Here is a 24,084-nt window from a genome sequence, read left to right as displayed (position 1 = left end):
AGGGAACAGCTCAAACGCAGTGCTTCCTCCTGGCAAACCGCACCCACATTACGATGGAGTGGTGTCCTGTCCTGATCGGTGCCCACCCTGTTTCTGGTGTAATAAGTAGATGTTCCCCCCCCCCCTCTACCACTGGAGGGTTTTGGGGTGGATGTGGGACCCCCCGGTTCCCCCCCGCCCCCCCCCCTAAAAAGTTTCAGTGGTCACTGTGGGTCTTTCGGGTTATGAGCTGGCTGTTGCCACATGCTCTCTAGGGGGGCTGGTTGGAGTTGCTGCTGACCGGGTTTGCCTGGTGTGAAATGGGGGGGTTGAGCAGGGCTATCCTGTGGGGTTGGTGACTAGGGCAGGGATGTTCTTTGGAATCCTTGCTGCCGGTACGTGCCTCAAGCGGCCAGAACCTGCCGAAATTTAGGCGGCGGCTTTGCGGCCTACTCGTTGGAAACTTTGTGAGGCAACCCCTGTGCAGGTGGCTGAGACCACTGCCTCCTGTTTTGGGCATCCGCCTTCCCCTCCGCTGCCCCTGGGTGGTCGGCTTTGCTGGGGCTTGCGTTTAAGCGGCTGGGCACCACAAAAATTTAGGCTGCAGCCTACTAGGCCAAGCAGCCGAGTCGGGCGCCTCTGTTGGGGGTGGCCCCAGTGCATTTAACTGAAGCCCCTGCTCTTCCTTTGGGCATCTGCCTTGTTGAGGCCTCAGTGCACTTGCGGCTAGACCTCCATAAAAATTTAGGCCTCGGCTTGCGGCCTGCTAGGCCATTTGGTCAGCTTGTCGCCTTCCCTTTTGAAGGGTGACACTGTGGGGGCGCTTCATTTGTGAATGACAGCCTTGCTGCCATTATTGTGTGGGGCACCTGCTCCTTTTAGTGCTGTGGGACCATCAGGGTTCACTGCCTGTGTTTCCTGACAATTGGCTCTTTTTAAGGGGGCTGTTTCCTATTAAGCCCTCCATGGAGGGCTCGGAGGGTGACCCCCCCCTTGTTTTTTGGGGGTCCAGTAGGTGGCCCATTCGTTCTCCCCCTTGTAGGGGATTGCCTGTTTGGAGGGTCTCGCAGGAGGGGAAGAGTGCTGCTCTTCCGCAGGCAACCAATGGCAAGGAGCCCCGTTGTAGACGTGGGCCATTCTGCTCGGCTCATAAGAGACCTTTTCGTCTCTCAGGGTCTCAAGACAAGGGGTCAGAAGTGAGGGGCCTCCACAAGAGGTTTCAAGAGGACCTGGTCCGGCAAGCCATGAGCGGGCCCATCCAGACCTGCGGACAAGGCTGCAGGGGCGCCCTCACCTGTTTCTGGAGTGGGGGGGGGGGGGAATGTCTTCGCTGGTTTCCGACTATATGGACCTCCCTGGTACAGGACAAGTGGGTCCACAAAGTTATTCAGTCAGGCTACAAGATGGAGTTCAGTCTTATCCTCCGCAAAGGTTCTTGCCTTCCAACCTGAACTTCTCTTTGGGGCAGTGCAAGACTTGTTACTTCAAGGGTGTTTGTTCAGGTTCCGACTTCGGAATGTTTTCAGGAGTTTTTACTCTAACCTCTGCATAGTCCCCAGGAAGGAAGGTAAGGTAAGTTAAATTCTGGACATCAAGGCGCTAAACTGCTTTTTGCGTGTACAGAAGTTCTGCATGGAGTCCATTCACACAGCTATGGCGTCCCTACCTCGGGGATTTCTTCTTGCTTCTATCGACCTGAAGGACGCCTACCTGCACATTCTAATGTGCTGGTCACCAGCGCTTCCTCCGTTTTGCCGTGGGCGGGGAGTATTTTCAGTTTGTGGCGTCTCCGCTCCTCGGGTCTTCATAAAACTGTTGGCTACGGGGTACCTGGATGATCTTCTGCGAGCGGTGTCTCTGACTGCTCAGATGGCTAACTGGAGATTGCTCTGCGAACTCTGAGGGAGTTCCGTTGGATTCTGAACCTTCAGGTGTCTGCTTTGGTTCTGTCCACAAAAACTGGACTATCTGGGCCTGACTCTGGACTTGGCCTCAGCCGGAGTGTTTCTGCCTCTGGAAAAATTCCAGACATTGCAGGAGGCAATTCAGCCTCTGTTGTTCAGCAGACGGTCATCCCTCCGGGCTTGCATGCGGGTGCTGGGCCTGATTGTGTCCACCCATGAGGCGGTCTGTTTAAGCAGTCCACACAAGATCTCTGCTAAAGGGATTCTGGTAAAATGGAACCGGATCCACAGTTTCTAGAGGTGGCTTTGTTCCTGGGCACTTCAAAAGAAAAAAATCCTTCCCCCCCCCCCCCTTTTGTACTAGATGCTAGTCACCAGGGATGCCAGACTGTCCTGGTGGGAAGGCGTTCTCAGCACAGACATTCTCAGGGGGTCCGGACTCTGGTAGAGTCCAGACTGCCGATTAATGTACTGGAGCTCTGATCGACCAGACTGGCTCATTGGACAATTCGTCTTCAGGGGTGTACGGTACAAATTAAGTCGGACAATGCCACGACCGTGGTCTACATCAATCACCCAGGGTACACAAGAAGTGTCCTGGCGGCTTGGTATGTAGCCGGCATTCTATAATGGGCTGGCTGATTCGTTCCAGCCTCTCAAACTTCTGTTATGACTCCAGTAATGGTACGCTGATCTGAAACAACTGGTGGGGACTTCCTCTCAGAGAGGATCTGCTGTCCTAAGGACCAATCTTCCATCCTGCTTTACAGTCTCTGGCTTTGACGGCTTGGCTGTTGAACGCTAGGGGCTGAAGGATGGAGGTTTGTCTGAGTCAGTGATTCCTACGCTGCTAAAAGCTAGGAAATCTACTTCTAGGAAGATCTTCCATCATACGTGGAAGATGTACATTGCGTGGTGTGAGTCTCTTGGGGTTCATCCTCGCTCCTTCTCGGTGGATCTAATCTTAACCTTCCTTCAACGGGGAGTTGAACAAGAATTGGCCTTGAGTTCCATCATGGGCCAGATATTGGTTTTTGGTGGTCTTTTTCCAACAACCTTTAGCCACACACTCCCTGGTTTGTACTTCTTTTTTTTTTAGGGTGTCCGATGTTTGGTTCCTTTAGTGTGGGCTCCGTTGCCGCCCTGGAATCTTAATGTGGTGCTTTCCACTCTACAGAAGCCTCGATTTGAAAATATTCAGGAGGTTTCCCTGCTTTGCTGCCCCAAACGGTGGCCACCTTGGTGGCTATCACCTCTGCGAACCAGGGTGTGGGAACTGGCGGCGTTATCCTGTCCTTCACTGTTATGGTGATTCCCAAGGATAAGGTGGTGCTTTGCCTCTGTCCGTCATTCCTTCCTAAGGTGGTCTCTGACTGTCATTTGAATGAAGACATTGTGTGGCCTTCCCTGTGTCCCAGGCCTAAACATCCGAAAGAAATGCCTTGCATGTGGTTCGGGCAATGAGGGTGCACCTGACAGCTACCGAGTCTTTTAGGAAGTCCGACTCTATTTGTGCTCACGGACAGACCTTACAAAGGGTTGTCTGCTTCTTTTGGACCATTTCCAGTAGGATCAGAAGGTGGTTCAGGCCTATTGCACAAAGGGTCAGGTTCCCCCTTTCCCTTTCAAGGCGCTCTCTACTAGGGCACTTGGTGTCTCCTCGGCTTTCCGTCATCCAGCATCAGTGACGCAGGTTTACAAGGCGGCCACCTGGTCGTTGGGGCACACTTTTACACAGTTTTTTTGTAAAGTGGATGTGTTGGCATTTGTGGATCCTTCTTTTGACCGCAAGGTTTTGCTGGCTGCTGTTTTAGAGGACCTGGTCCTCTTTGAGGGTGTTTTTTTTTTTTTTTTTTTTTTTTTTTCAGGTGAGCTCCAGTTGTTTATGGTTGAGCTCCATGTTACCTGGTTGGCTATGGTTAGCCTTGCGAATTTCTTTCTGCTATTTCCCACCCCTCATGTTTAACACTGCTGTGGGACTTCCCAATAGTTAAGAAGAATCGGGAGCTGTGTCCGTCAATGAACGAAAGAGAATGGGATTTTTTGACTTACCCTAAAATCCGTTTCTCTGATATATTCGTTGATCGACTCCACACCCTCCCCTTTGTGGAGTTGGTGTTCTTCTGACACTGCTTGTTACAAAACTGAGTGCCTATAGCTGAGAGTTGGTGTATACCCCCTAGGACTGCCCATAGGCATAGTCAAGCTTTTTCCTGCCTAGTGTTCTACTCTTTAGGGGGCATTATAACCCAAGGGTTAGGCAGAATCCGGAGCGGTGTCTGTCAATGACCATCAGAGAAATGGATTTTAGGGTAAGTCAAAAATTCCATTTTTTTTTTTATACTTCCCTGCAATGTAGCCCTGAACCTCCCATTCTGCCATCCACCAGCAGTACTATAGGTTCCTCCTTCGTGTGGGCACACCTGCAGACTCTTCTCTGACCCGGGGTGTGCGCGTCCATAGAAACAGCGTGGTTTGACCCCCCACCACCCGCTCCCTCCTTACAGGATTTCATTGACAGCAGGAGGAGCCAATGGTTTCTGCTGCTCTTGCTGATATCTGTGAAGAGATGATTGAGATAAGACTTGGGTAAGTATTGGGGATGAGGAGGTGATCCAAACAACCGGTGACTTTTTTTTTTTTTTTTTTTTCTACCTTAATGCAGAAAATGCTTTAGGTAAAAAATGTTATGACTTTAGAACCACTTTTAAAGGTTTGTTTTTTGGCCCTGTATTACATTCTAAAAACCTCTCTGGTTTTCCATTTTATAAAAAACACCTTTTTATTCAAAGTTTCTCTGATCAAACCCTGTGTTTTCTTGGGACCTCAATTTGATTCTCTCTGTCCCGTAGAAACCACCCTTTGAACCCAGGTAACTATCCTTAGATGATCTTGCCAGCAAGGTAGCTGCCTTGATGGCTATTGGATCTGTCAGATGTGTATCTGATTTACCAGCTATATCCTGTATGGAGTCATTCCTCAATCTTCACAAGGACAAAACAGCCTTGTGCCCAAGGCCATAATTTCTTCCTAAGGTGGTGTCGGCCTTCCACCTCATCGAAGACCTAATCCTGCCTTCTTGTGCCCTGCTCCTAAGTGCCCAAAAGAGATTGCTCCACCTTGTCTGGACATGGTCACAGCCGTCAAGGAACCCCACAAAGGATATCCTGTCTCGAGATCCACCACTGCTAGGTGGAATAGACCACTTAGAGCTTACAACCTAGGCCAGGAATGTCCAACCTGCAGCCTATGGGTCACATGCAGCCCAAGAGCAAAATTTTTTTTTTTTTTTTTTTTTTTCTTTTTTTAGGGCTTTTTGTGAGAAAGTCTTTTCAAGGATGAAGCACACGAAGGGCAAAACTAGAGCCAAAATATCCAAAGAGCACCTTGAGAATTCATTGAGAATTGTTACTGCATCCATCAAACCAGATATTGATGAATTCGTTTATCAGAAACCTTGCCAAATATCACATTAATTTTACGTTGCCCTCTTTTATTTTTAGAATAGAAAATATTACAAAAAAATGCTGTTTTAATACTTGGGTACATTATCAATATAATGGATCTTGTGATCTGCCTGAATTTATCTGCTCATCAGCTATCCTTATTGTTAGTGTATTTTTTGTGTGGCCCAAGACATTTCTTTTCTTCCAATGAGACCCAGGAAGGTCAAAAGTTTGGACACCCCTGCCCTAAGGGGTAAAGCACCCCCTGCACAAATACGTACTTACTCAAACAGGTCAGTAGGGGTTTCCTGGACATTTTGGCACCTGGTCTTTTGTTTAAACCTTTTTTGAAGTTCTGTCAGGTAGGTGTCTACTATTTTGAAGTACAGGAATTTTGTGGGGAAAAAAGGACATACATTTTATTTAGGTACAGCGTTGCATAAACTTGCAATTGTCTAATGCAGTGCTATATTGCAAAAAAAAAAAAAAAAAATGGCCTGGTCAGGAAGGGGTAGTAAATCTTCCAGAGGTCAAGCTTTTAATACACAACATTTGAAGAAGAGTTCTATTGTTTTGCACAGTGCACATGTAAACATGCTTACAGAAGGGGCAATCATTGTGATGAACTAATCAATATGAGTTGGTGTCCAGTCAGTTAATATTAAACCAGTGTTTCTCAACCATTTTCCAGTCAGGGCACCCTTGAAAAGTATTTCTCTATCGCTCATTGACAGACGTAGTCTTCTTGATTCTCAAGAGCTGGGTTATGTTGTCCCTGCAGGAGTAGGACTAGGCAGAAAGACAAAACGTTCTGGCTCCACCTTAGGGGCAGTCCCTGAGGGTATATCCTCCCTCTCTCTGCTACAGGGAATCAGTTTTTTTCTGTCTAGTCAGGAGTAAGGACCTAAGTTCCTTGCTGGGATCTTTTGGTCCTGGCAAGACTTTTTTCTTTAAGAAAAAGACATTTTTTAGGTAGTTTTCTCCAGTGTTTTTTCCTGTGAGATCTTCAAGCAAAAATGCCGGACTGGGCGACACTTGTGGTCACCCCAGCCGGCCTACGAGCGCGCGCAGACCATGGCATTGCGCTTGGTCGGCCGCGACACATTCAAGTAAGTATGCGGGGCCGGGCGACGGGCTGGATGTTGAGATCCAGTGGTCACCCCGGTTTCTGCCTACGAGCGCGTGCAGACCAGAGCTCCGCGCTGGGTCGGCCGCGACGGAGTCCCAGTGCAGGGACTGACCTTGCGAGTTAAAAGTCTCGCTTGGACGCCAGGAACCAGAGTGTCGAGGCGTCCGGAGTGGTCCACAAACCCCCACCCCGGTGGAGAGGGTATTGTGAAGAGAGGGTGCCTGTCGGTTCGGTATGGTGAGTAAACGTTCCCTTTTTTTCCTCGATATGAGGCAGTATGTATTATGGGCCCCTCCATATATGGTCAGTATATATCTGATACTTACAAGTCCCCCTTGTAATACAGCATGTGTTTGTGGGAAGTGGACTTGGTTTAAGAGCTAACACTCTACCCAGCAGACTGTAACATTACAGCAGACATAGGAGGTATAATCCTACCTTATGTGTAGTGTATCTCCTGTAGATCCATATATCTCCTCTTAGCAGAGATGCAGGTGGATGTGCTGGGAAAACGATTTCGGCGGTCCGCCGCCATTTTGCCGTAGACCAAATGCATGTATGTCCTCAGGTCACGCCGGCCGCCATGTTTTTGGAGTCTTATGTCTCTTCTATGGGGGCGGCCATGTTTTGTGAGCCCAGCTACCTCGTGGAGAGCTGGGAACGCCGGAAGGCGTACACAGGGGGCGGAGCCACGTCCTTCTACCCGGGAAAAAGCAAACAGCTCCTTCCAGTCTGTGTAAGACAGACGCTGACTGCAGTTGGTTGGAAACTGCACTGCATCGGTTGGTGAGCCTTGGGGGTCCCTCTCTCTCTGTGGGATCGAGAAGCAGGTACTCTGAGGGGCGCTATTGCGCTAAGGGGAGACACACAAAAAAAAAAAAAAAAAGGAAGGACGCCTATCTTCACATTCCCATTTTCGCAGGACATCAGCGGTTTCTACGCTTTTCCGTAGAAGAGAACCACTATCAGTTTGTGGCGTTACCTTTTGGTCTCGCCACGGCTCCGCGGGTCTTCACAAAGGTGTTGGCCCCAATGTTGGCACTTCTGCGCCAAAGAGGCATATCGATCCTTGGTTACCTAGACGATCTTCTGCTTCATGCAGAGTCTCCTCAGACCTTGCTACAAAACATAGAAATTACTATGATTTCTTTACAGGAATTCGGGTGGCTGGTGAACCAGCAAAAGTCATTTCTGGTTCCCACCCAGAGGCTCGAATATCTGGGTCTAATTTTAGACACAGTCAAGACAAGAGTTTTTCTTCCGGTAGGGAAACTCCGAAAGATTCAATCAGCAGTCCAGTTGTTACTGTCCAACAGCTGGTCTTCCCTTCGGACTTGCATGAGGGTTCTGGGGTTGATGGTGGCTTCATTCGAAGCAGTCCCATTTGCCCAGTCCCATACCCGAATTCTTCAGCAAGAGATTCTTCTCAGATGGAATCGGAATCCGGAATCCCTGGACAATCAGATCCGATTGAGCAAACAGACCAGAGAGTCTCTGGTCTGGTGGCTTCGGTCTCCAATGCTCAGCCAGGGAAAGTCATTTCTGCCAATATATTGGACGATAGTGACCAAGGATGCCAGTCTATCCGGATGGGGAGGAATTCTCGGTCAGTTATCTGTCCAGGGACTTTGGTCCCCGGAAGAATCCAGGTTACCGATAAATGTATTGGAACTGAGAGCGATCAGACTTTGTCTGATTCACTGGACCGAGCAGCTCCAGGGCAGCCCGGTTCGGATCCAGTCGGACAATGCCACGGCCGTGGCTTATGTCAATCACCAGGGGGGCACCAAGAGTGTCCGAGCGGCCAAAGAAGTGGCTTGCATTCTTCGCTGGGCGGAACGATTTGTTCCAGCAATCTCTGCGGTGTTCATTCCGGGGGTGGAGAATTGGCAGGCAGATTATCTCAGCCGTCAGACTCTGGATCAGGGGGAATGGTCCCTCCATCCAGACGTTTTCCACCAGTTGTGCCTACGGTGGGGCACCCCGGATGTGGATCTGTTGGCATCACGATTCAACAGGAAAGTTCAGAGATTCGTGGCTCGCTCCCGCGATCCTCTAGCAGAAACCGCAGACGCACTGATCGCCCCGTGGGGGCAATACCAGCTAATGTATGCCTTCCCTCCTCTCGCGTTACTGCCAAGACTTCTTCGCAGGATAGAGGAGGAAGGAATTCCAGTAATTCTGGTAGCTCCGGACTGGCCTCGTCGAGCTTGGTACGCCGACATGGTCAGACTGGTGGCGGACGTCCCGTGGAGACTTCCTCTCAGGGAGGATCTACTGTCTCAGGGACCGATCTTCCATCCTGCTTTACGATCGCTGGCTTTAACGGCCTGGCTATTGAGACCCAGGTGCTGAAGGACAAAGGTTTGTCAGCTTCAGTTATTCCTACTCTAGTTGAAGCAAGCGACTTCCAGAAAGATTTATCATCGCACATGGAAGTCCTACATTGCATGGTGTGAACCTTTGGGGTTCCGTCCTCGGTCTTATTCGATTAGTCGTATATTGGCTTTTCTGCAACAAGGGGTTGAGCAGAAACTGGCCTTGAGTACTATCAAGGGTCAGGTCTCAGCATTAGCCATCTTCTTTCAGAAGCCTTTGGCTACTCATTCCTTGGTGCGGAATTTCATCCAGGGGGTGCGACATCTGGCTCCGCCAGTGCACGCGCCGTTACCCCCCTGGGATCTTAATTTAGTGTTGTCGGTTCTTCAGAAACCTCCCTTTGAAGATATTAGGGAGATTCCTCTACCTACGTTGTCCCAGAAGGTGGCCTTCTTGGTGGCTATTACTTCTGCACGCAGGGTGTCAGAACTGGCCGCATTATCTTGTCGTTCACCATATCTGGTGGTTCATAGAGATAAGGTGGTTCTTCGTCCGAATCCATCCTTCCTACCAAAAGTGGTTTCAGAATTTCATCTGAATGAAGAAATTGTATTACCTTCCCTGTGTCCTAAGCCCAGTCATCCTCGGGAGTTTGCTTTACACTCCTTGGATGTGGTCCGGGCGATCAGGGTATACTTGAAAACGACAGACTCGTTTCGCAAGACGGATTCACTTTTTGTGATCCCAGATGGACCCAAAAAGGGGTTGCCTGCATCTGCCGCGACCATTTCCAGATGGATCAGACAGACGGTAGTACAGGCTTATTCTATTAAGGGTCGGGAGCCCCCGTTCCCTGTTAAGGCGCACTCCACTCGGGCACTTAGTGCGTCATGGGCCTTTCGCCATCAGGCGTCAGTGGTCCAGGTGTGCAAGGCGGCTACCTGGTCGTCGGTGCATACCTTTACTAAACATTATAAAGTTGATGTAATGGCATCGTCTGATGCCTCGTTTGGCCGCAAGGTTTTGCAGGCCGCAATTTGAGGAGACCAGTGGTCTACCTCGAGGGTTTTTTCCGTTGGAAAATTTTTCTTTAGTCTCATTCTTTGTTTATAATGAGCCTTTAAAACTTCTAGTTTGGCACCGGTTGGGCCTTCTAGATTGGATTTGATTTTGTCAATCCCACCCCTCATTTGTGGCACTGCTTCTGGATGTCCCAGCTCTTGAGAATCAAGAAGACTACGTCTGTCAATGAGCGATAGAGAAAAATGGATTTTTGTAAGATCTTACCGTAAAATCCTTTTCTCTTAAGCTCATTGACAGACGTAGTACCCGCCCCTCTATCATTGAGTTGGGTTGGGTTAAATTCTCTGTACTGCTTTAAAACAGAACTGATTCCCTGTAGCAGAGAGAGGGAGGATATACCCTCAGGGACTGCCCCTAAGGTGGAGCCAGAACGTTTTGTCTTTCTGCCTAGTCCTACTCCTGCGGAGACAACATAACCCAGCTCTTGAGAATCAAGAAGACTACATCTGTCAATGAGCTTAAGAGAAAAGGATTTTACGGTAAGATCTTACAAAAATCCATTTTTTCAGTGCCGAGGCACCCCTGTCCAAGGTCCAGTTCTCGTTACTGTATGTCGCGGAACACGCGCAAAATCGCGCTTGTTCCTGACACACACACACACACAATTGCTCTGTTCTTTAGGGTTGTCAATAATTCCTAATGGTACCCCACACATTGGCAAACATAGGGTGCTTTTGGTGGGGCATAATTAAAATAAAATGGCCAGGGACTTCTTTGTCTGCATTTCTGCGGGTAGGAAAGCCCATTGCAATGAATGGGCTGCCCTACAGGCAGCACGCAGCCATGCAGATGTGAACCAAGGGTTCACATGTCAGGTTGGAGGGGTGGTAAATCCACGTGGTTGAGCTGTTTTTACCACCCCCAACTTCTCCCCGTTTAGCTGCAGAGGCAGCAGCTGGGGGTGTACACATGCTGTGGCTGCAGCTGGAGGTATACCCATGGTGAAAGGGGCTGCACTGCAACTACCCCACAACTGTGTGCAGTGCACGGTAGCGTGTAGTGATGTTGCATTTACAGGCTTAAAACAGGTGGGGAGGAGGTAACATAATGCCTCTTTACCGCCTTTAAATGCCGCTGTAAAGTGACCTGAGCATGGATTGCTTTTCAGAGGAGCAGCAGTCCATGCTGCTATCACAAACAAGCCCTAAAAAAAACATTTCTGATGGTACAGGAAGGGGGGGGGTGGGGGGGGGTCAGGATTAATAGTTACATACATACATACATACATACATACATACATACATACATACATACATACACACATACATACACACATACATACATACACACATATATGAATACAGACACATGTTTATATGCACACAGACAGACAAAACTGCAGCAGACGTGCAAGTAGAATAAAAGATAAAAAAATCTGTAAGCAGAATACAATATTAAAAAAAAAAGTACTGTTATCATTATCGGTAAAATATAGTAATACAGTAATTAAAACAAACATCTTTTTTTTTATATACCCACATTATTTATTTATATATATATATATATATATATATATATATATATATATATATATATATATATATAATATATATATATATACATTTACAAAGCAATCATCAAGGTGATCCTGTGTCAGAACAAAGCAGAATGTAAACAGCTGAGAGGAACACTGTTCAAAAGTAGGTCAAAAAGTACATTTATTAGGTAGGGTTAAATATAAAAAAAAAGTTATGCCACATAATCCTGCGTACTCACAGAGCTGACATGCAGGCACAGAAGATCCTCCTTCCTGGTTTCTCTCCTCTCGCGCCAGCCAGCATCTCCCGGCTCTAACGTCCAGCAAGCCCTTGCTTGTGCGCCTGACCCGCCCATAGCAACCGATGACGTCATCGGTTGGCAGGACGCGAGTCGGGAGGCCCGCACAGCTTCCCGACTGCCTGTGGCAGCGGAAAGCGAGCATCAGACAGCGGACCTGCACTGCTGTAACCAGCCAGCAGACCAGCCAGCAATCATTACAGTAAAGAACATAATTCTTATTAATGCATAGGTTGGGGGTCATTTTGCCGTGGCACACCTGGGGACCCTTCACGGCACACCAGTGTGCCGCGGCACACTGGTTGAGAAACCCTGGATTAAACACTAGGCTAGGCTGCAGTGTAGCCTGCCTAGAGGTCTATAGTAAGTCTTTGGCAGGTATAACTCTACTAAATCTGTCTGTAAATCTAGTAAAAAGTGGTTTGTCTATTTTTACAAGCTATCAAAGTTGATTAACATGTTCATGAAGAAGAAATTGCTGACAATAGAATGTAATGGGGGTACATGATGGCAGATGAGAAACTGTTAAGTATTTGCTTGCTTGTATAATCTTTTATATTGTGTAAAGGAAATAATAAGGCAAGTGTTGGGCGCTGTAGATTCCATTGAGTTCTTGTAGTGGGTTTGACAGCTGCTGTGTATGGGCATCACATTTGGAGCCCTAGTAACAGATGTTCTGTGGTGAATGTACATGGCTCTTGTTCTGTCTAGAAGACTAGTAGAATCAGCCTATTGATACATACAGTGGCTTTTTTAACCTGTTTTGAGTATCGTCCAGGAGTAAATATTGCAGGAATACCCCAGCAAATTGTATGACATTGGTCAAGGACTTGCTGTAAAAGTGGGTTCACTAAATGTATAGCTGCACCCTGCAGCTGGTGTGTTTATTATTTTTTTTTTTTTTTTTCAATGGGCACAGATAATTTGAGGCAATGTGGTTTTAGTTGTAGGAGGAAAAGGGAGATTTATGTGGACCGGTGGAGATAGTGGATTGATAGCAGTGTATTGTTTTCCCAGGCTGGAAGGGTAGTGTGACATTTGATTTTGATGGGGAACTAAGCCTTTAACCCTCAGTATCGATCCATGCCTTTTTGGGTTTGGGGTATGTGGAGGAATGAGGGCAATAGTTTTGCACAGAGCACGTAAGTATAACCTATTTTGTTGTTTTAATTAAAATTAATATTCGCGGGGAGGGGGGGGGGGGGCAGGGGTGAATATCCAGAACAATTTTTTTCCAAGCTACCTGGAAAATTGTTCCAATGAGATTGAACTGCTGTTTGGGTGCATGGTCTATAGACCAGAGATCAGGTAATTGCACGCTCATGTCTATGGGTTGGTCTAAAACCCATCCCTTGTGTTGTAAATATTTGTTGTAGTTTTGTTCTTTTACAAACACAACTGTTACTTATTCTTTTAGCTCCAGTTACTCTTCAGCTGCGTTGGATTTTGAGAACTTGCATAAGTTGGATCCAGTATTTGATTCTCCAAGAATGTCCCGGCGTAGTCTCCGTTTAACGACTACAACAACCAGCTTTCCGGATGATCTCCACAATGAAAGTATTGCCTCAAACATCTCCTATTCTGGCGGTGTCTCTGAGAGATCACTCAGCAGGCAAGTTGCACGCCACATTATTTGGCTGTATTTAAACACGCGTTTTTTTTTTGTTTGCTTTTTCTTACTTGGCAGCTGTCCACATGGTTTTGTGTATATTTTTATTGCACTTAAATCTGTTGTGCCGAATGTGGTTGAAAAACATGTAAGTTTTTGGAGTTCTGTTACTTTCTGCTGGTGTGTGTGTGTGTGTGTGTGTGTGTGTGTGTTTTTTTTCCCATCTCTGGTAGTGATGGCCAGCTAGGTTAGGCCTCATTCACAATGGCACTGTCAAGCCTGTATTTCTAAAGGTAGATGTTTGTATATATGTGTATGTATGTGTAGATATATAAATATATATATTTATATTAGGGATAGACCGATATGGTTTTTTTCAAGGCGGATACTGATATTTTGGTCACAACATATTGGTATCGGCCGTTATTGGTCGGTATTTTGTACATTTAAAGTTTTGAAACATAGACAATTTTTGACAATCTGGTACAGAACATGCTAATTTTTGTTTAATGCTTGATGGCTGGCTGGCACCCTGTGGTGGCTGGTACAGGGCCTGTGGGTGGGTGGCTGGCTTGCTGGTACAGTGCCTGTGGCTGGCTGGTACCGGCTGCTGTGGGTGGGTGTATGGCTGTGATGCACTCCCATGAGACTAGTCCTGACTCCAGACGAGGCTGTCCAAGGCGAGGGAGGCGGCCTAAGAAGGCAGAATGACGTCACAAAAATATCGGCAATATATGGGTCGATACCGATATATCGGGGAAAGTGCATAATCGATCTATCCCTTATAATATATATATATATATATATATATATATATATATATATATATATATATATATATATATATATGTATATATGTATGTATATGTATATGTATGTATATGTATATGTATATATGTGTGTGTGTGTGTATGTGTATATATATATATATATATATATAATATATAATGTATATCTCTCCATCTAAATTTTCAATGGTGTAATTTTCACTGTTTGTTTAGGTTCTGTCAGCTAGCTGTGTTTAGAGAAAATGGAGCTCTTTGCGCCCAGGATCTGATTAAAATGTGGCAAAAGGGAGGAACATATAAACGCAGGAAAATGTGTTCTGAGAGGCATAAAGCCATTTATGCTTCCCAGCAGGAATGCACAAATCCCAGTCGCCAGATTGCCACGACGACCAGAAACCGCATCCTGTGTTCCCACCCTCCCATCCATCATTTTCCCCCCAATCTCGCACTCGGGGCCGGGACAAGGAGCTGGGAACAGAAGTGTCAGCGGAAGTGAGGAGAGAGCCAGGAGGAGATGCAGGCCTCTGTTCTCTCTCCTTCCCAGGCAGTGGAGCACTCTATACAGTGGATTACTCAGGATCACTCTTGGCTCGAATGGTGCATGGCCTAATTACCCACCCCTACCCACATTTCTGGGAGTTGAGCAGTCTTTGGAGGATATTGGGGGGAGGGTAATCAAACCATGTACTGTCTGGTCCAACATAAGAGCAACCCTGTGTGATCTGGAGTGCTGTTATCACAGGAGGGGGTAAGAGCACAGAGAGCCTGCACCTCCTCACTACTTCTGTAGTTCCCACCTGTAGGATTAGAAGGGGTGGGGGCTTGTGGAGAAGAGGTGATGGGGGGGGGGGGGGTGATTGCTATTTCTGCTGGGAAGGGTAATTGGGGAAGGTTGTGTTTAGGCAGAATTGGGGAAGATTTGTGCTAGTTGGGGGGGATTGTGCTGAAAAGGGTTATTTTGGTGGGGATTGTGCTAAGAGGGATTTGGAGGGGGGATTTGTGCTAGGAGGGGAATTTGGGGGACAGGATTTGTGCCAGGAGGAGAATTTGGGGGAGAGGATTTATGCTAGGAGGGGGGGGGGGATTTGGGGGGAGAGGATTTGTGCTAGGAGAGGGGGATGGGGAAGGGGGGCTGGCTCCCAACTTTTTTAGCTGGCTGCTTCCCAGATAACTTCTCCAGCATTTAGAAAGGAGTTACCAGAGTGAATGAGGCCTGTATACAACTGGTATTTTTGTCTATTAGGATGCAGTGGCTGCAGGGACTTAACAGCTCATCCTAATGTGCCAGGTGTATACTGAAAACAATGCCGGGGGGGAAGGGGGGTGGCTGGGTTGGGGGGTCAGTCAATATTATAGGATATAATGTATTTTTATTTTTTATAATCTTTGTCAGAAGGCTTTAATATGCAAAGCTGTAATTTTATACTAGAAAACATTCATGCCAACCACACCTTATTTGTCTTTCTCTGGTAAGATTCTTGGTACTGTATTTGTGAGATCTTTGTGTAATCATGTATTTTTATGAAGGTGGAGTAAAGGGAAATTGTTTCCCTTTTTTAATTTTTTGTAAGAGGAAAAAATGTTTGCAACCTGGTCATAGTGTGCAGTACTTTCAGATTTCTTTACTTTCAACAGTACAGTGCAGAGTAAAGACTTTTCCCTATCGTGTAGGAGGGTAGGATACCTATAGCCTGTCCTGACCTGTATCTTCCTGCTACGTTGATATAACCAGAGATAGTGGTGTACACTGGCTTCCAATGCCTTTTTGTGTTGACAATTTGTCTTATTTCAGGTCTTTCAGACAGCAGCATAACACCAGCAGACAATCCTCAAGCAGCCATCGTTCTGCAGCATTGAAAGCAGTGTCAAATACATCCTTGCAAAGTAGCTTTAGCTCTCATGTCTCTGATGCCTCCATGTTGTCCACTGTGCTGGATGAATCCTCAATACGAGAGCAGACGGAAGTAAATCATTTATGGGGTGAGCCAACTTTCTTATGCCATCAAATAACCATGAAATATTGGAAAGACTGAAATGTATCATTTTCCCTGTAAACAGAAAATGAATGTGATTCGTTCACACTGGCATGTGCTTACTGTGCATACCAGTGTGAATGGATCCCATGCATTTTTTGTTCACTATGCGGGTACCAGTGTAAGGTCCAGAAAGGGATTTTTTTTTTCCATATATTTCATTCATTGCTGTGCATTGCAGCTCATCTGTGATGAGTAGAAATGGACAGTACACCGAGCCTTCCATCAGGTGTACTGCATTTTTCTGCAATGCTCTGCACCCAGGGGCTCTCTATGAACAAAGTGCATATGAAAGAATTGTTTTGTATGTTCCATTGCAGTGAATAATGTTGGTCCAATGCAGGAAAATGCCAGTCACCACACCTAGTGTGAACAAGCTCTTAAAGCCAAACTTCAGCCAAAAGAGTAGATTTTTGGAAAGAATTGGGAAAACTTAAAATTTCTGATTTTCATTTTTATTTTTTTTTAATTTTTTTACATCAATGGGGAGATTTTCTCCCTGTCCCTGTGATGCCCTTTGAAGATTCGGGGATGTGGTAATGACTTGTACAGGAATGCATGAAAAAAAATAAACATATTGTCACAGGTTCTAAACTTTTTCCAGTCTAATAAAAAATATGTTGTGTTTTTATCTTAATTGTACTGCACAGGCTTTTGATGTTTATAGACCCTGGGTTATAGGCCGGCACCTTCAGTTCATTGGACATTGGTAAACTGGTTTACACTTTGGTGTGACATTGTTTAAGAACTTGCTTTTGCACATAGTTGTGCTCACTCTGTGTGAAAGCAACTTTCTAAAACTCTACCCTGCAGGTTAATGGAGACTAATTCATTAATTTCAGCCAAACGTGATATAGATGACACTCTAATGAATCTGCTGCCGCAGGCATTTTAAACAGACCAAAATGTAAGTTGTCACCAGCTACACAGGACAGTAGAGTATGGCAAATGATTGAATAGTCCTTTGGCACAGAATGTATGTTCTGACACAGAGCGCAGAAACTAGTGTTTGTATAAAGTTCTTTGAATGGATTTCTTTAGAGTTCTGAAATAGATTTCTAATTCTTCTTTTTTTTTTTCTTTTTTTTTTAATACCTGATTAACCATTTAGTTCAATTGTAATGGGTGTTCTAGGCACTTTTTTTTTTTTCAGCATGGGGGGGGGGATCTTGATTTATTTTCCTCCTAGGATTTACTCTTGTGAAGCATGTTCACAAAAAAATCTAATGGATATTATAAATAACTTATGTTAACCTAAGTTATAATTGAATATCTGTGCAGATCTAAAAGTCTTTGTACTTCTGCTTAGCTTGAGCTGGCAATAAATGGATCGATTACCAATCGACTTCTGTACAACCAGCCTGTTGGGCTGTACAATTGCTCAGCAGGAGTGATTCCACCTCAAATTTTGTGGATTTAGAAATTGGATCGTTTGATTTATTATTTTTGTTCAATGCCCTGGTTAAAGGAAAAAAATGTATGTGCTGCCTAATGGCTGTGGATACACAAGCCCATTTTCTTTGTTTTTTTTTTTTTTTTTTTTTACAAGTCTAAGTCAACTGATTTTTGAAAAACCATGCAATTCCCTGTTTAGCTGATATCTAATTTCATCAGCTGGTAATTGTAATAAGCCATTGATAGCTAAAAGGAGGAGACTGCACTGAGCTACATAGAGAGCTCCCTCCATTGGTGAGTCTACAAATCTGTTTATTACAATAACAGAAATCTGGAAAAGCAAAAAAATCTTACGCAAATGGATGGTCCCCCCCCCCCCCCCCTCAGGTGGACCCCCAGATATGCGGTATTCACAGTCCACATCACATCCACAGTTTTAACGGTGGCAGAATCCTCATCTCTCCCTGATCCGGTTGACAGACGTATTGAGGTCTTATCCTGACACCTGTATAAGGTAGTGGGATAGTCTCAAGCCTGCCCCGACTATCATTCTAGTCTCCCAGACTATGTTTGAATGGGTAAAGGATCTGAAAGAGGCACTGATGGTAACCCCTTACCGACATCTGCCCTGGAACTTGCTGACCAATTATCGCAGGCTCTGCAACTTGTATGCGATGTTAACCTTGACGTTTTTCCGCTCGCGGCCAGAGCATCAGTGGTAAGTGTGCTCTCTCGATGGATCAGACAGACGGTGATGGCAGGCATATTCTCTTAAGGGCAAGGTTCCTCCTTTCCCTGTCATGGCTCACTCTACGCGGGCGTTGAGTGCCTCTTGGGCTTTCTGCCATCAGGCGTCAGTGATGCAGGTTTGCAAGGCAGCCACTTATCATCTGTACATACGTTCACCAAGTTTTACAGAGTGGATGTGTCCTTTTGGCTGCAAGGTTTTGGAGGCTGCCATTTAACCACTTTAATACAGGGCACTTCCCTCCCTTCCTGCCCAGGCCAATTTTCCCCTTTTAGCGCTGTTGCATTTTGAATGACAATTGCGCGGTCATGCAACACTGTACCTACACCAAATTTATGTCATTTTCCCCCCACAAATAGAGCTTTCTTTTGGTGGTATTTGATCACCTGTGCGATTTTTTACTTTTTGCTAAACAAATAAAAAAAAACCGAAAAGTTTGAAAAAAAAAATAAAAAATTTTTGTTTGTTATACAATTTTGTAAATAAGTTTTTTCCGGCACTGATGGGGTGGCACTGATGGGGTGGCACTGATGGGGTGGCACTGATGGGGTGGCACTGATGGGGTGGCACTGATGGGGTGGCACTGATGGGGTGGCACTGATGGGGTGGCACTGATGGGCACTGATAGGCGGCACTGGTGGGCGACACTAAAGGATGGCAATGATGGGCACTTGTGGGCAGCACTGATAGGGAGGACACTGGTGGGCATCACTAATGGGGAGGGCAATGGGGGGCTCCCTGAGCCCTGATTGCCATCCCTGGTGGCCATAGTGGGCATCCCTGGGGTCATAGTGGGCATCGCTGGTGGATCTAGTGGCATCCCCCCCCCCCCCCCCCCGAGGGTCTGCATTGGTAATCAATGATCTGATTACCAGTGCCGACCCCCCCCCCCCCTGTCAGGGGAGCCGCCGATCGGCGCTCCTTTACTCGTGCCTGTCAGGCACGAACTAAGGAAAGCCGATCAACGGCTGTTCCTGTTTTACTATGTGACCAGCCGTGATTGGACACGGCTGATCACATGGTAAAGAGCCTCCGTCAGAGGCTCTTTACCGAGATCGGAGAAGCACCGATCGCCGCTCTGCGCGCCCCCGGGGGGCGCCCAGAGCTGTGTTATCCTGCCGCCGTCATATGACGTCTGGTCAGGATAACACAACCACATTCCCGCTGTCAATCTGTAATAGGGCGGGCGGGAAGTGGTTAAGGAGCAGTCTACTTTTCCTTTATGGTTTTGCTACAATTGAGCCCCAGTTGTTGCTTGTTGGGCTCCATGTTATATAGTTAGCTATGTTAGTCGTGGGAATTGCATTCATTCTTTTAGGTTTGTCCTTTCCCCACCCCTCAGGGGTTACTGCTTTTGGACGTCTCGTCCGTCTATGATTTAAAGCAGCAGCTACATCTGTTGGTGGGCGAAAGAGATAATGGGATTTTTTACTTACCGTAAAATCCATTGCTCTGAGTCCACCGACGGACGTAGTTCCCACCCCTCTTTTCTCTGAAGAGTTGGGTTTTGGTTATTATTCACTGCTTGCAACTAAACTGAAGATGCAACGATGAGGCCAGGAATAATAAACCAGGGACCTTGCCCCCCTTGGGCGTGTCAAAGCCTTTAGCTCTATCTGGTCACTCCTAGTGGGAGGGGCTTATTACCCATCCGTCTATGATTTAAAGCAGCAGCTACGTCCGGTGGACTCAGAGAAATGGATTTTACGGTAAGTAAAAAATCCCATTTCTCTTACGTCCTCCGACAGTCGCCGCCCATTCACTTATGGGATATGGACTTCATCTCCACACGAGTTTCTAGGCATAAGACTTGTATAAGAACAATAAATCTACATAGTCACACCCATGGGGGCTGCCCTTCTAGTCCAATACCCCCCTGCAATAGCCATCCCAATTCAGTTTGTCTTCTGCCTAGCTTCAGGAGTGGATAGGCTTCCCTGTGCTGCGGCTACAGTCTCAGCTTTTCTCTTTTTCTTTTTATGATTTATTTTCAAAAAATTTCATTTTTTCTTTACATTGCTAGCTGTTTTATCAGCACTAGTTAGTGGATCTTCAGATGAAGACGGCGCCTGCGGAGCCGGGAATCGGAATGACCGTCCTGGTCCTCCAGGACAGAGGGTCAGATGGAATCCCAGCCCGCCATTGAGCGTTTCGCAGGCTATGTGTTCGCCCTGGCCTTGCAAATGACCCATCCCTGTCCATCAGGGATACAGCCATGTGAGGTGGCTACCTCACTGGACACAGCATAGGTTCGTCCGTGCACTACTAGTGTCCTGCGTTTTGGCTTGCGGCACTCCCCTGCCATCTAAGGGTGGGTGGTTTCCCGCTTGATATGAGGCACCCCACGCCATCGGGTACAGGTAAGTACATTCTGTGTGGGGCCTCTGTCTGGGGTCGGCAGTCCTGTGTGTCTGTGGTGTCCCCTGTGTCTGTGCGTTTTGGGCTCCCTGGTCCCGGTCCCTGCGGGGGTTTTTATTCTCTCACAGCAGCGCTGTGTGGGGATTTGGGGGTCCCTCTCCTAATGTCACTTTAGGGTGCTTGGGGATGCAGACGCATGCGGCGACCGCTGCGGGGTTAAAAACCGCCGGTCCGCCATTTTAAGTGTGGGCAGCATGTCTGGCTTCACTGTGGGCGCTCATACAGCATGCTATGTAGTGTATTTTCACGCCTTACGGCGCCATCTTGTGTGTGGCAAACGATCGCTCCGAGCACATGTCGGCGGCCATCCTGCCGAAGCCTCCCATTAGTTTCCATAGGCATCCATTTTCCCTTGGCATGCAGCCTAGTTCAGCCTCCAGCGTTGACATCACTTCCTCCTTTCTCCCAGAGCCAACCGAAGAAGCTGGTAACACTTTGTGGGGTTCTGTCCTGCTGTTCTTTTCCTGTCCTGCCTTGTGCAAACTTCCTGGTCAGTTTTGTCCCTGCGGGGGGTCTGTTTGTCAGTCTTATAGCGGTGTGCTGTGGGGGTCTGCGGCGCACTTAAAGGGCCAGTTTAAAAAAAAAAAAAAACACTTTTCTTTTCTGTTATGGAATCCCAGGACAGCAAATTCCCGCCAGCTTTGGTGGGGGATTCAGGGTCCTCTGAATCCTCCGCCGTCACTAATTTGGCTGCTGTTGTGGCAACTTTGGTGTCAAAAATGGATGTGGTGATGTCTGAACGTGCTGCTAGGAAAAGGTTTAGAATCTCCTTTTCTTCTGATTCTGAATGTGACATGGTTGCTGTAGGTAGCGTGGCCCTTTCGGGGTCTCGCTCTTCTCAGGACCTGCAAGAGGGGGAGGCGGAGGATGCAGGGGTGGAGGATTCCCCCCCCCCCCCCCCGGGTCACCAGAGGAACGCGCAGCTATGGATGAGTTGATCCTAGCAGTAAAGGAAACCCTACATTTGTAGGATGAGCCCACTCTTCCGGGCGTTGTCCTCTTTTGGTACACACAGGACCCGCAAGACGGCGCAGGTTTTTCCTTGCCCAGCAGAGTTTCACTATAAGGTGAATGAGCTATGGCGTAATTTGAAACACACCTTCGTGGTGCCTAAGAAGTTTCAACTTCTCTACCCTTTTGCGGCTACTATGGCTGTATGCTGGTGTGTGCGCCTCCTCAAGTGGATCACACGGTGGCCAGGTTGAACAAAGCTACCCTGCTCCCAGCTAAGGACTCCCTGGTGTTTAGGGATCCTACTGATAGGAGACTGGAGTCTCTTGCCCGTCATTCCAACATGGTAGCGGGTTCCATGCTCAAACCTATTTTTGCCTCTGATGGTGGCTCAGGCTGTGGCGGATTGGACCAAGGTGCTCAAGCGCACCCTCGTGGCCGACTCTGCCCCTCCCACTACAGTGGAGATGGTGGATCAGATTCATTGTGGGGTCATGTGTTTGTGCGATGCGGCTCTAAATGAGGCCCCCTAGGCGATACGCCTGTCAAGTGTTGCTGTGGTTAACCGTCGCTTAATCTGGTTAAAATGCTGGTCGGCTGACCAAAAATCCAGGAAGATGGTGGCTGACATCCCCTATGCGGGGTCCAGTCCATTGGCCCAGTCCAATGTGTAGATCCTCTCATAAGCCACAACCGTGATTGGTACTCAAATACGCCTGGGGTATCCAGAGTGCTGCAGCTTACAGTGACAGCCCACACATCTGATCTGCCATCAAGAAGAAAAAAAAAATCAGAAGCTGTGGGGAATTACGGTTTCACAAGAGGTCTCCTGTAATGCAAGGTTTTCTATTTATGGATATTTTATTAACGGACAAGAAACCTTTCAGCTTGGTCTTGCTTCATTTTGTGACTTCAGTTGGTTTTTGTGAATCTTGGGTTGCTTAGTTACCAGTTCTGCAAGCGTCTAGCATAAAGGACTAATTTATACTGTGAAAAACTAACATTCTGCCTCTTGCTGTTTTTAATGAGATTTTATGTTTTAATGTTGCTTCTTGTGTTGCTAATTGTTTGTAATTTTCATTGTAGGTCTTGACGATGATGACCCGAAAGGTAAACCCCTTTTTTTTTTATTTATTTTTGTTTTAACTCCCTTTCTGCCACCGCCTCCTGTGAAAATTTTGGGGATCCAGCTGATAACCAAATGTTAACAGATTTTATATTTCCTTATGTGTTGTAGCTGGGGATACAACAGTCATTCAGGCCAATGGAGATGTCATCTCTGCAGAAACACAGACCACCTTAATAAACGGTTACACTTGCAGTGACTGTAGCATGCTGTCTGAAAGAAGTAATGCCCTCACAGCGTTCTCAGCAACTCGTGTGCCTGCTTCATCCACGTACACAACATCTACTAAAGTATACACACGTGACAGGAGCCAGAAGCACAAATCAAGTAAGCTATCTGATTTGCACTTAATAGCTGTCTAGTCTTTAATATTGAATTTTGCCTTGACTTGGTATTATGTGCCATCTAGAGGTTTGAATATTCAAACACTCAGCTTATGAAATACACATTTAAAGCCACATGCAAAATATTTAAAATTAGTTTCTTTGTGTAAAATGGTGATAAAGCTAACTGCTACTGCTGTTATTGTAGGGGGAAAAGAATCCAAGCAATTAAAGGGGTTTTCTTTTATACAGTTTGTTTATTCCACCCATCATCTTTACTCTAGGGAAAGGGGGGGAAAAAAAAGTTTGCAGTTAAAAATACTGTAGCTGCTGACTTTTTTTTTTTTTTTTTAAAAGTACACTTGCCTGTCCCGGGATCCAGCGCCATCCTCAAACAGGCTAGTTCTTCCTTAGTCCTTGAGTCTCTGGCATCTTTAGTGTGGGAAGCCGGCTGTTGCAGCTTGCAGCTTCACAGCTGGCTTCCTACTGTGCATTTGCAAGCCGCACTGCACTTTGCGAATGGTCCTGCAGCCTTCGGGGACCTGTGACATGTCCCAGAAAGCTGCGGGTGAAAAGAGGGGGGGGGCCATCTGAGTAGACGTGGGAGCGGGTACCTGCTGTCATAGCTAGATAACCACTGCCCCCCCCCCCCCCCCCCCAAAAAAAAAAAAATAGATCTGCCAAATGTGATTTGAGAGGGGAGGACTTAAAACGGAACATTCCCTCTTGGGGTGACGTTCTGCCTTAAGCATCCTTGCATTTGTTTATAGCCTCCTGGTAGCCTACAGTCATTTTTTGACTGGGAGTGGGTGATTTGCTGGACCTGGTCTTTACCATGCTCAACACAACCCACCTCAGTAAAACTCTTCACCTTTTGCCACTGAACTGATCATGTCCCATCTATCTATACTACTGGATAATATAAGTGCTGTGTTGCAGATAACAGATTATGTTGCTGGGTCTTTTTTAGACAGCGACGTTGATGCAGATGTATTCACAATCAAATTGTACCCAAATTGTGAATTCATTTAAAGAGAGCTGCCAGCAAGAGACAGTG

The 24,084-nt window shown here is 46.7% G+C and overlaps 1 protein-coding gene across 1 annotated transcript in view; it reads left to right on the top strand.

Moving 5' to 3' along the window:
• Nucleotides 1-24,084, top strand: part of SUN1 (Sad1 and UNC84 domain containing 1) — a 135,659-nt gene that overhangs the window by 30,252 nt on the left and 81,323 nt on the right. Inside the window, exons 3-6 of the mRNA XM_082260650.1 lie at nt 13,054-13,248; nt 15,826-16,013; nt 22,665-22,688; nt 22,816-23,031. Of these exons, the coding sequence (XP_082116776.1) occupies nt 13,054-13,248; nt 15,826-16,013; nt 22,665-22,688; nt 22,816-23,031 (623 nt within the window). The remainder of the gene's footprint in view (nt 1-13,053; nt 13,249-15,825; nt 16,014-22,664; nt 22,689-22,815; nt 23,032-24,084) is intronic.

This window comes from Pelophylax lessonae (genome assembly GCF_965119305.1).
Source record: "Pelophylax lessonae genome assembly, chromosome: 6".
NCBI classification, from domain to species: Eukaryota; Metazoa; Chordata; class Amphibia; order Anura; family Ranidae; genus Pelophylax; species Pelophylax lessonae.
Note: the sequence above shows the minus strand (reverse complement) of the source record. Positions and strands in the feature narration are given on the sequence as shown.